At 45.7% G+C, this 12,743-nt stretch overlaps 1 protein-coding gene across 3 annotated transcripts in view; it reads left to right on the top strand.

The window, feature by feature from the left end:
* LOC147901684 (uncharacterized) overlaps nucleotides 1-12,743 on the top strand; it is a 65,784-nt gene that overhangs the window by 32,052 nt on the left and 20,989 nt on the right. For all 3 annotated transcript variants that reach the window (XR_015541006.1, XM_087374793.1, XM_087374794.1), the window contains exon 6: nucleotides 6,142-6,301. Coding sequence is in view for 2 of the 3 variants with exons in the window: in XM_087374793.1 (XP_087230919.1) it covers nucleotides 6,142-6,301 (160 nt within the window). In the remaining variant the exon portion in view is untranslated. The remainder of the gene's footprint in view (nucleotides 1-6,141; nucleotides 6,302-12,743) is intronic.

Genomic DNA, 12,743 nt, shown 5'->3' with positions numbered 1-12,743 from the left:
CAAAACAGCCCTTCAGAAAAGCTAGGAGAAGCACAAACGGCAGCAGATAAACATTGCTGCGAGCTACTCTTGAAAGAGGGTGATTGGGTGCTGCTGTGTTTCTAGAAAGCCAGACTTAGGAAGATGAAAGGCAAGGACAAAGTGTACACAAAGCTGAACATGAGGTACTATGGTTCTTTCTAGGTTTATGAAAGGATTAATGGTGTAGCTTACAGGTTGAAGCTACCGTAAAATTGGATGATACACAATGCCTTTCATGTGAGATCGCTTGATGACACCGATTGTCTCACCCGAGATGCTGCTTGCTGACAGTATTTCTATTGTGAGGTCTCGATGATGAGTGTTCTAGACACTCCACATAGAGGATGCATTGATTATGGATGGACTCTCAGGCTCTCCTAGCCCATATTATCATTGCAGGTTGTATCTTACAGATGATTTATATTTTGGTATGGGCAATTTCTGCCTATTTTCTTTATTTTTTTGGTGTAAGTTTTCAGCAGCAACCTGGGTAGTTTGCTGTTTTAAGAGGAGGGTATGTCACGGGGACGTGAAAAGTCTAGTGTAATTCAATCCGTGGATAACCCAAGGTTAACCATGGTTAAGTCAAGTAATAGTTTGGCCGTGAGGGATTGGCTAGGGAAGTGCAAACTTCCTAGAAGTTCCTAGGGGCAAATTCTAGGTGTATCCACTAGGTCTTAGGGGAAAGGCAAAGGCATTAAAGAGGGGTCCTAAAGTTGGGCCAAGGACAACCAACGTTCTCCTTGGTATGGTGGTTAGGACTTTAATGAAGGGCCAAATGGCATGCATGTGTGTGCATGTGCTCCTACCACCTACCATCTCTTTCCCTCACCCTCCTAAAGCATTCCAAAGCCCGCAGAAGGAGTTGGGAGCAATTTTCCATGCAGCTTCACAAATTTCTTGCACTTTTGTTGTTGGCAGCTCTTGCATTGCTTTTGCTACCTAATCTGCTGCTGCACACATGTCAAAGCAATCCGTACAATGTACGGAATGCAGACGCACATCCCAAGGCTCATTTTTGGAGTTGTACGGACTGCACATCGAGCTGTACGCGGACTTTTGGTGCGCAGTTAGAGGCGGGCATGCTTCCCGAGGAGGTCCTTGTGAGCAATTTGAGGTAGGCACATTTCTCGAGGCGGATTTTCTGGCGCAAATCTTGAGGTAGAAACGTCAGGATAGATATGCTGGCCTTTTTTGTCTACAGCTCTTTCTTGCCTGACTTCCGCTCTCTATCTCTTTCATTTTCTCTTTACCTGGAGGCTGGAACACACCTGCACTTTGTTGAGAGCTTGAAAGGGGACAGGTGTGAGAGCAGAGCTCGCTCCTCTTCCATGGACAACGGGTACATGGTTGATGTCTTTGCAGTGTTTTCCTTGTGTTTGGAGTCCTTTCTAGTTCCCACAGGCTCAAGCAAGCACTCAAAAGTAAGGGTGTGCCTAGGAAAGAGTGGACAGTGTTGATGCATGTGAAAGCCTTGAGGCTACCTTGAGCACAATTTGCATCTTGGTTTGGATGCTTTGCTGCTTTCAGTTGGGTCAAGTTAGAAGTGAATGTCTAAGGTTGCCTTGCCAGTTGGATCCTAGTGGTGCACTGTGGAATAGATGCCTAGAGAGAGAGAAAGAAAGAAAGATATATTAACGTCCACGGGAGTCCTCACGGGCCTATGGGACAATGTACATAGAAAAGTGAACTCATACAAGCCTCAGTGGGCTGAAGCAAAGGGTACGCTAGGACCCTTGCTGAGTACTAATCTATGCTAACAGGATCATAATCATAGGAAAAAAAAAAGTCAACTACAACTGCAGAGTGGGCCATATCAATCAATCAATCTATCCAGGCACTGGGATGAAACCGAAGCTTGGTATAGTGATGGCTCTTTGGTGGGCTGCGAAGATGTCTCGTATCTATGTCTGTTGAGCTGTCTCGCGTTGCGGTGGGAGACGCGGTCTCCTCGCTCTTTGGATTCTCTGGGCTATGTCTAGGGTGACCCCTCGTCTCTGTCGGTCTCCCTTGAGGAAAGTTGTGATAGGTCGGACCTCAATAGAGTGTATTTTGGGGGCTCTCTGTCACATGTGGCCTTTGCGCCCCTCTCTTGGTGGTAATGTGCCGGCTGCTCATCCAGACTGCTCTCTTATCGGCTAGCTCCTCCTCCTCCACTCCACTGTGTCCGGGGGCTGACTCAAATGTATAGAAGTCTATGACGTGTCGCTGTGCCCGGTCACCCTCTATGTCTTGTAGTGGTCTGACCATCCCATGCTGCTCTCTGATCTGTCGTAGAAGTGTCTCCCCGTGTCATTGCATCTCCATTAGATAAGGCCCGATACAGACCTGGTCATGGAAATGGATCAATCGTGACAAAGGACCGAAGCCACTGCCCTCTAGGTAGAGATAGTGGTAGCGTCCTCGAATCTCGTAGTAGGCTGGACAAACACAAAGAAAATGCTCCTTTGTCTCAACCGCCCCCAGCGTACATAGGGTGCAGACCCGCTGCTCTTTGGGTATACCCGCTGCTCTTCCTATCTCGATCCTCAGTTGGTGGGACGAAACCCGCATCCAACCAATGGCAATCCTCAGTGCATGGGAGACTCCTCTATCCTTGAGATACTGGGGTCTGATAATGAATCCCTCCTTTGATACTCTCAGGAACTGGTCGTGATAAAAGTGGGTCTTGGTGGGGAGGTCCTGCTCCTCCCCCCAAGTCCAGGATGTGTGAAACTGGAGGAGGTCTAACCATATGATACGGTTGATCTCATCTTGCGGGATCGACTCAGGAGGTACATCCATGCTGTACTAAAAGGGGGGGAGCCTGCCCATCTGGATACCGTGCATGGCAAGCCATGTAGATATGCGTGCATACCATGTGTTTGCCCCGCTCTCTGCGAGTCGTCTGGATGACTCTAGGGCCAACCTTAGAAGTCTCCAATGGGGTAAGTCCCAGACTCTGTGGATGACAGTCACTGTCTGAAAGATGGCATCAACCTGGAGAGGTGTCATGGCGAACTTTGCCTGTACTATCTCATGTGGAACTGAGGGCTTACATTGGATCATCCTGGATCCCATCATCACCTGTAGCCGCTCGAAGCTCCTCCAGTGTGTCCTCGGAAGATCGCACCCCTAGAAAGGTGCTGCATACATGATAGTTGGCTGCACTAGTGTGTCGAAAAGCCAGCCTTTCTTCGGTGGATCCTAGAAGTGCGCCTGGAAACACTGCCGCTCTATTCTAGCCAAAGCACTATGCCCTTGTGTGAGCTGTGCCTGGGCTGCATGTTTCATCGTGAAGATGGGTCTTGTGAAGGTTGCTCCCAAATATGTGTATGACTACACTATCTCCACCGGTTCACCACGATAGGTGAAACTAAGTTGGTGAGTCACTGCTTGTGAGGTGTCAGATCTCTCTCTCTCTGCAAAACACCTCTAATGCCTCCAGATCTCTCTGTAGCTCCTCTGTTGAAGAGAATATAAGGACTATATCATCAACATATAACAATATCTGTATGAGGAGATCCCCTAGTAATGAGCCCTCGCCACCTAGGCGATCTATGAAAGATGTGATCTCATCAATGTAGAGTCCAAAGAGAGTCGGTGAGAGAGGACAGCCCTGCTTCACCCCAATGGTGCTCTTGACCCAATCGGATAGACCGCCTAGGGCACGGACCTTGCCTCTGACTGACTCATATAAGCTCATCACACCCCAAATTTGCATCTTTGGGATCTGCATCTCCTGTAGTCTCCTGATCATGCGGGATCATGGAACAGTGTTGAAGGCCTTTTGAAAGTCTACGAAGCATGTGTAGACTCTTTGATGTCTGGACCTCACCTCCTCAATGATAGCCCTCAGAGTGAAAATGTGGTCTAGTGTAGAGTGCTACCTCCTGAAGCTGCGTGCCCTGCGTGCTCGTTGCCCCCGTGCCTCTCTATGACTGCTGATCTCTCTCTCTAGTACCGATCCATAGATCTTGGCCAGTGTGTGGCCAATCATGAGGGTGCGATAGTTCTCGGTGTCCATGAGGTCTCCTGCTTTGTGTATCGTTATGATAGTAGTGGTGCTCCATGCTGGTGGGAAGCCGTGACAAACTGCAAGGTTAAACATATGTGCAAGGATCGGTGCTAGGATCTCCTGTCCATGTGCGAAGTGCTCTGTCCGAAGGCCTTCGTGATCCTATGCTTTCCGGTTGTGGAGTTGGTGAAGTGCAGCCCGCACATTTTGCGTAGTGAATAGATGACAGGTAGTAGGCCTGGGCATAGAGGCCATGTCTGGCGGTGTTTGCCTCGGGACATCATATAAAGAGCATGCATAAGTGTGCCACACGCCCGGACCAGTGATGGGGATGGGTGGCTTCCCCTCCGAGAAGAATCCCCACCCAGTGGTTGGGTCTCCTCCGCGAAATGATCTGCTGATCTCATCCATCCTATGTGTGAGGAAGGCTCGTCTCTTGCGGTGTGTCAACCACTGAAAGATCCAAAGTGCCTCATGTGACGTCAATTGACCCAAGGCTCGCTCCCATGTGAGGTGGGCTCGCATCTCTTTGCACTCATCATCAGGGGTTTTGAGGCATCTTCCCATCTCGTACCCGTGAAGATGGGGTCGTAGGAAAGGATTTGGTGGTAGCATCCTGTATCACTGTGACAAGGGTGGTTGAGGCGTGGGCGAGGTCTAAATCGGTCTCCAATAAGGCCGGAAGCTCTCTGGCTAAGTGACACACATACACTAGATCAAGGGCACGGTCAAAGTGGATCTGGGTATGGGTAGCGGTAGGAACTCTCCTTGTTCCTAGTGTAGTAGCAAGAACATCGAAGGCCAAATATGAGTGGTCGGCTCCACGTGGGGGGGGGGGGGGGTATGGTGAGATCATGTATCCGTGAGACAAAAGCCAATGGGCCTAGTAGGTAGTCCACTGTGCTAGTCCTGCCTCCATGTGGGAAGCATGTGAATCCCTCAGATGATGGCCATCTTTGAAGGCCATTTTAGATGATGAGGTCGTGGACAGCTCCCAACTCAAGCAGGTGTCGCCCGTATGCTGTCACATGTGAATTGTAGTGTAACATACAACTCTCCTTTAGACATTCTTGTCCTTGAGGATAAACTCTATATTGTAAGGGACTAGGTTTCACCTAACCGTATTTCTAAGTTTGTTCTTGATAGGTTTAGAGCTTTGTTTATAATGCATGCAATTCTTTAACAACACAACCCGTTCCTCTCATGTGACGACACGATTAATTCATGAAAGGTCGATTGAAGTCCACATGCAATCAAGAACTCAATATAAATCGACACACAGATGGAGACAACCAATTTCTTAGTAAGCACTCAAAAACTGATCAGACTCTAGAACTAACAGCGCATGCCTACCGGCCTTGTTGCTGTGATTACAACTGAGAAGAAGACTGGCTATCAACTATACCTAGAAAGACCTCTACTGCATTATGTGCAGCTGCAACACAAAGACAACCGACACAAAATGACTCTCATCAAGCTCTGGAAGCTTGGAAGGGACAAAAAGACCGATTCTATTGCCATTATCATAGATATAGAAGTCACCATCACCGCTTCTACAATTCTCCACATCAGATAACTGCGCCATCACTTGCCAAGTGTTCGTTCATGCATAGAATGACCAATCACTCCCTTCTCGTGCATGGACCAATAGCTGTAAATGATCCACATATGAACTCACCTCCTCATGCAGTCAAATCACGTGCCCATTCTAACCTAAACATTTAGCATCACCTATGAGCCTTACTGCCAACAGTTCCATATAGAGGCATAATGCAAAACCTAGCTTGCTCTTCGATTACTAAGGAGTAATGGCGGCACATTATTGAGCATGCTTGGCTACAGTCCACTCCCAAACACAAGATTCTGCTATTAAACTTTGATATCCTCTCCTGTTATGTTTATAATTTTATATCGTAAGAGCCAACCTAATGAATGTCAGCGCTCATCCTAAGGACATGGGTTTCCTTTGTTATTGCTAGGAATGTTTCAATGTAAATTTAATAGAAATGATTTTTTAAAACCATAGGACTTTGCTTCTGCTTTTTGAATGGTTTCTTGATCTTGCATTCTGTCCTTTGTCCAGTGACCACATGTTTGATACTTTTAAGCTAGCTTCTATGCAGCAATGAATCAGAATCATTTTTACGATCTCCTTGGAAGCACCAGAGTGTAACGTTTCCAGCTAAAGAAGCTCATGTGCCACAAGATCCTAAAAAATTGCGCTCCTACCTACTTGTGGCTCTCAAGCTGGGTGGTGAAGAAATCCTGAAGGTCATGTTAAAGGTGATATCATACAACAATGCTCTTGTAGATTTGGTACTACACAAAAAAGGAATAAGTTATTTATTTACCAAGCAAGCATTTGTGAAGATAGAGTCTTTTTGCTTGAGTTGTATTTATTGACTAGAATAGGATCTCCTGTTTGTGGTGCCTCAAATGCTCTTTGATCTTCTATATAGTGTAGACTGAAATTTAATCAATAGATATGTTAAGTGATATTGATGCTTTCCTAAGTCCAATTAGAGTTAGTGACTGCAATTGTTTTGTTTAATAGGTTGAGGATAATTGAGAAAGTGTACTTAATATTCCATTGTATTGATTCATTGAGTCTAGGTAGATTATACTTTTTCTTTGGATTGAAATTTTAATGAGCCTGCTTACTTGTTTTAGCTGGTGACCCTTCCTTTTTTTAAAATGTTGCATTCGTCTGATAGTTTTAATCCATTCGAAGTTAAAAAAGCACATTGTTTTACAAAATTGGTTAGCCCTGCAATCCAAGGCTGGCTCTCTCCTGCTAAATGCAACACAGTGCTAAAGATGCTTACTTGCAGACCAAGGATTCCGCATTCCAAATCGCATTGTGCTGTGTTTTTTCTTATAGAGGAAGACCGAAAATCCTATGGAAAAACATTCAGCCTTACATGGGGTTTTCAGTAGCTGATTTTGTTCTGAATAGAAGTGTATTCTAAGGAAAAATGCCAAAGCTGTTTATTAATATCTGGACTTTTTAAAATAACTTTTTCACATTTCTATGTGACTCATTATTTCCAACAAAGCATTCATATTCCCAGGGCATTCCTTATACACGTGTAGGATCTGTGGGTATTCTGCGAAATAACCTTCATCAACCCACTTGGCATCAAGCGCTGAATAATTCTTAAAGAAGGATTTCATCCAATTCATCCACTTTTGGTGGCTCTTTCAGTTGGCTGAGAACCCTTTTACTTCTTTAGAAGACTCACATGAAATGCATTATGAATCTTCCAATGCTTAAGTAGATCCAGCCTGTAAGCAAGCTCATTGATTTCATCTGTGACCCGAAAATGGCCCAGAATACCTGGTGGACAGTTTTGGATAGACATATTTCGTACCTTTTATCTTTCAACTTTTCAAATTTGAGGAGCACACAGTCGCCAATTTGAAGGTCTAGCTGCCTCTGATGCTTACCTGCAGCTTTCTTTCTTTTTTTCTGAGATAGGCAATTGCTGTCCTAACCTGCTTGTGAGCTGTTTTCAAATCTCAGACATATTGATTAACAGCAAAAACTTCATCTTTTGTCCTAAGTATGGGTGGGAGAATAACCTTATGATAAATTACCTCAAAAGGGGCCTTCCCTGTGGAGCTGTGGATGGTATTGTTGTAAGCAAACTCCACCTATGGGAGATATCTTTCCCACTCAGCCTTTTGATCAGTCACATAACATTTCAGCATGTGTAAAATAGTGGAATTGGCTATTTCACTTAGCCCACCAGATTGGGATTGAAAGGAAGAAGTAAAGTCCAGCTTAGGTCCCATATTATCAAACAAAGCTCTCCAAAATAGGCTGGTCATATTGCAATCTCTATCACTTACTATGGACTTAGGCATACCATGATGTTTGAAAACTTGTGCTAAAAATACCTTAAGCCATATATGATCAGGTTGATGGTTTTCCGAACAGGTATAAATTGTGCGTTCTTGGTGAATCTATCAATGATAGTCCAGATCCCATAATTTTCGTGTTTCTACCTCGGGAGATTGAAAATATAATCCATTGCAATGCTCTCCCAAAGTGTCTGCGGTACTGGAAGAGACATTAATAGTTCAGGTGTCTTATGCCTGTCATATTTAACTTTCTGATAAACAAGGCGTTCAGAAACAAAATGATGAATATCTCTGCGCATACTTGGCCAAAAGAAACACACAAGCAATCATCCTTCCCGAGGTTGGTTGACTCAACACTTGCATAATCTCCCTCTTGTTAATACTAGGTCTACAATTGTTCAAGATCTTGATGATAAGTGATACTAAAATTATTTACGTGGGGCCTTTGAGATAGGGCATCCACTACTTTGTTTTGCACTCTTGGCCTATGAACAATCTGAAAATGAAACATAGACAAAAGGTTTGCCGACTTCATATGCTTTTCAGAGAGTTTGGTCTGGGTTAAGAAATACTCAAGGCTTTGATGGCCAATCTTGACTGTGAAATCAGCCCCTAAAAGATAATGTTTCCAGATGGTCCTAGCATGAATAATAGCCAACAATTATTTTTCATAAACTTGCAAATGCTTCTTAGTATTAGCAACCTCTAACTTTTGTAGGTCACCACATGCTCCTCCTAATGCAGAGCAGCTCCAATACAATCCCCACATGCATCACAGTCTACATTAAATGGTTTATATAGATTGGGGATGACAAGAACGGGTTCAGTGGTCAATTTCTCCTTAAGAGTGTTGAAGGATGTTTTTCGATGTTCCCCCCGTCTGAAAACCGTATTTTTCTTGGTCAAATCACGGAGTGGTGGTACAATATTGGCAAAATGTCGAATAAAGCGCTTGTAATAAGAGCATAACCCTAGAAAACTGCGTACTTCATGTACGGGTCTCAGCTTAGGCCATTCCTATATAGATTGGATCTTTGCAGGATTCATTTACACACCATCCTTAGAAATGATATGACCAAGATAATTCGCTTTTCTTACCATGTACATAAAGCTTATGGTTGCGAATTTCTAAGAAAACTGTGGCTAGATGCTGTAAACCATGAATGCAACTTTAGCCTCTCGGAAATGTCATGCACAAAAAGGGAAAGTCTCCAGATTTCAAATCGATTGATTTGGAGAACATGATGATATCATCAAAGAAAGTGCGTCTGTGTGGCCTAAAATTTCTATCCATCATCCTATTAGAAGTGGCTGATGCATTGGTCAATCCAAAAGGCATAACCGGAAATTCATATAACCCAAAAGTAGTACGGAAAGCCATCTTATGTACATCTTGTGGACGTATGCGGATCTGATGATATCCGCTCTTGAGGTTAATCTTGCTAAAAACTGTAGCACCTCCTAGAAGGTCCAGACAATCATCAATACGGGGAATGGGAACTTGTTCTTAGTGGTCATCTTATTCAACACACGATAATCTACATACATTCAGAAAATTCCATCCTTTTTTTGGACCAACAAGACTGGGGGGTTGTTCGAGCTGAAATACCCCTATATGTCCTCATCGCTAGGATTCTAACCTCAACATTAAAATCATCACAGAGATTTCCAATATCCTTGTCATCACCATATCGTCCTTCTCCCAAAAAGGCTCCTTATTCTTTGTAATGGTTGCAAAACAGTTTGGAGAAGTAGGAATGAGTGGAGGGCAGATGTGGCATGGCAGAGGGGGGTGGGGGTGTTTGTGGTCTAGCACCACTCTCCAAACTTGAGCCTGATGATGGGGGTTTAGGAGGAGGATATGGAGGAGGAGGGCTTGCTGCCCTGGGCCTGAGCGCTCGAGGTACCTAGCCTGGTTTCTTAAAGGGTGAGAACCAAAAACCCTGCCTAAGTGTGGCCATGCTCTGTAGTGGTGTCCTTCGAGTTGTCTTGCATGAAAGAATGATTTTCCCTGCTGGTGGAGGTGGAAGGGGACTAGCTAGATGCTTGTATGCTAGTCAAGGATGAAAGGGCTGATTCAAATCTCGGTTAAATCATTTCCACTCTTGCTAGAGGTAGAGAGTGAAAAAGTGAGTGAGGGCATATGTGTAATGGAAGGATGTGGGTGTGTGTGCAAAAGTGAGAGTATGACAGGACTGTGTGTTGGGTGAAGGAGTGTGTGAGTGAGTGAGTGAGGAGAAGGGGGTCAGATTGTGTGACGAGACGGAGTGATTTTTTTTTTTTTTTGGGGGGGGGGGTGATCGATGAGTATGAGATAAGGGAAAAGGGAAAAGGAGAGTTGAGGGAAGGGCAGGGGATGGGCTGAGGGAAAGGTCGGGTCGATTGGAGACGTGGGCTGAGAAGTCTGAGGAGGGGCAGATTGAGAGAGGGGCATGATGAGAGGACGAAATGAGGGCAAGGGAGGGGTGGGGGGGACAGAATGGGGCAGGTAGGGGTCCAGCAGGAGGAGGTGAGGTGCAAACTAAGGTCAGGGGTGGCTGAGAGGGGCAGAAGGGAAAGGCTGAGAGGGGGCGGATAGGAGGCCAAGCAAGAGGGGTGGGCTGAGAGAGAAGTTGAGCAGGAAGGTGCGACTGAAAGCCAGTAAAGGGGAGGAGCGGGATAGGGGCGGCAGGCTGAGAGGGTAGCAAGATGACAGCTGAAGGGGAAGGAAGTGGATGAGGGGAGTAGCAGGCGCTTGGGGAGCTTAGTTACCATGTGACTTGTCCTTAGATGAGGTTAATTTGATGAAGATGGGTGTCTAACAAGTGGCACACACTTTTATGAAGAGGGACATATCTATTTGTAGCTATAAATTGTACACCCTCTCATAAAGGGTCAAGCCCATACACACCCTTTTCAAGTGATGCTTCTCTCTCTATATAAGAGCAGACTTGCTACAAAATACTATTTATTCTACATTCTCTACTTGGATTGTTCGGTTATATATCTGGATTGTTCTTTTATTCTACTTTCTCTCCTTGCACTCATCACTAACAGTTGTCATCACTAACAGTTGTCTAATTTATCTCCTTGCACTCATCACTAACAGTTGAAAAGGGATGCTTCTCTCTCTATATAAGAGAGGACTTGTTACAAAATACTATTTATTCTACATTCTCTACTTGGATTGTTCAGTTATATATTGTTGGGGTAAAGGCACATTGCCACCCTTTAAAAGTTATGACCCCTATGACTGTCTTAAGATAGTCATAGGGTGAGACAGTCATAGGGTGAATACCTAATCCTAATAAAACTCTTGAGTTTGTGGTGTGGCTCAACACATTTTACACACCCACACTTCCTAGTGTCTCTCTCTCTCTCTGTCTCCATCGTTCCACTCACTCTTTCCCTCACAAGTGGTATCAGAGCCACTCTCTCCCTCTCTCTTCGGTCTACCCCTCTCTCTACCCCTCCCTCTCCCCTCGGGCCTCGTGCCCTCAGCAGCGAGCAGGGCAGCAGCGCGCGCGAGCAGGGCGAGGCAGCCAGCGCGCAGGAGCAGCTGCGCGAGCAGCTATAGCTGCAACAGCAGCTAGCTGCTACCCGCTACCAGGCGGGCGCAGCCAACGCGCGCACCGTACAGCACCGGCCGCGCGCAGCGCGCAGTACCGGCCGCGCAACCAGGCTGCACAGGCAGCCGTACAGGTACGACCAGCCGCGACAGGTACGGCCAGCCGTACCGGCTGTGCGGAAGCCGTACAGGCAGCCATACCGTACCAGTTGTACGGACGCGGCTGTACGGACGCCGTGACAAGCATGTATAGGTCGAATTTTTTTTTTGGGGATCCGTGCCCTCGCAGGTACATGGTACAGCAGGTACCCTACGCAGGTACAGAAGGTACATCAGGCACAGGTTTTTTTTTTTTGGGGAAGAAGGAAAAGAGAGAGCACTCTGCTCTGCATTCCCGGAATTTTTCAGTTCTAAACTGTGTGTTTGAGGTACAGCAAGTACACTCGTGTCCCTCGTGCTTGAGGTGACTAGTGCCACAGTGTGTGGTGGTTGCACAGTTATTTTGTTTCGGGAAGGTCAGATGCCTTAATTTGCAGAGGGCTTTTATGCTTTTGCTGAGTGCAAATCTCAGTTTTCGGGTGACAATTTCAAAGGGCTTTTGCCTGGAAGTGTATGCAGTGTATGCCTTGAGGCAGTGTGGAGCCAGGGTGCCCACATTGGTCTTGTTTCCGCAGTGTACTTAGTGACATTTCTTGCAGGTCACGTTCTGTGTACGACACTTTGAAAATCTCAGTTGAGCCACGCTTGGCCAGGGCGCATCGAGTTTACTCGGTCCCTAACTGTCCATCGTTGACAGTGCTCAAAAGATTTTCTTTTCGGTGTTTGTACGTTGGGATCTGTGTTGCCACTGTGCACACAGGCAGTTTATGCATTACTTTGTCAGGTGAAAGTGCCAGGAGAGCGCTGTTTTTTGTATGCTACCTCAGTGTTGAGGTGTTTTTCACTTGGTACAGGTGTCAAATCAAGGGGCTTTTGCCCAGATTTTGCTTGTGAGCACTTGAGTTACTGTTTGAGACCTTCAGATGCCTTTTATCCCCTTGGCAGAAGGGTGATTGCTTGGGATTTGTCCCATACTTTGTTGCAGGTTTGTGACAGGCTGAGGTGTTTGGAGCCTTTTTCAGTGGACAAAACAGTGTATGACAAGCGGTTTATGCATATAAAATCAGTGCAATACCTCATCTGAGGTGGGAGAAGTGTCCAGGACAGCAGTGTTTTGTGCTTCGTCAGATGATGATGCACTGATAAAGCACTTGTGGAACAGCTGCAGCATTCTGAAGTTACTGTTTTATGCCTATTTGAGCACGATACAATGTG

Source organism: Dipteris shenzhenensis, chromosome 5 (genome assembly GCF_047967505.1).
Source record: "Dipteris shenzhenensis isolate YYH24624 ecotype China chromosome 5, Dip_SZ_1.0, whole genome shotgun sequence".
Lineage (NCBI taxonomy): Eukaryota > Viridiplantae > Streptophyta > Polypodiopsida > Gleicheniales > Dipteridaceae > Dipteris > Dipteris shenzhenensis.
The sequence above is the reverse complement of the archived record's forward strand: the minus strand, read 5'-3'. Positions and strand labels throughout refer to the sequence as shown.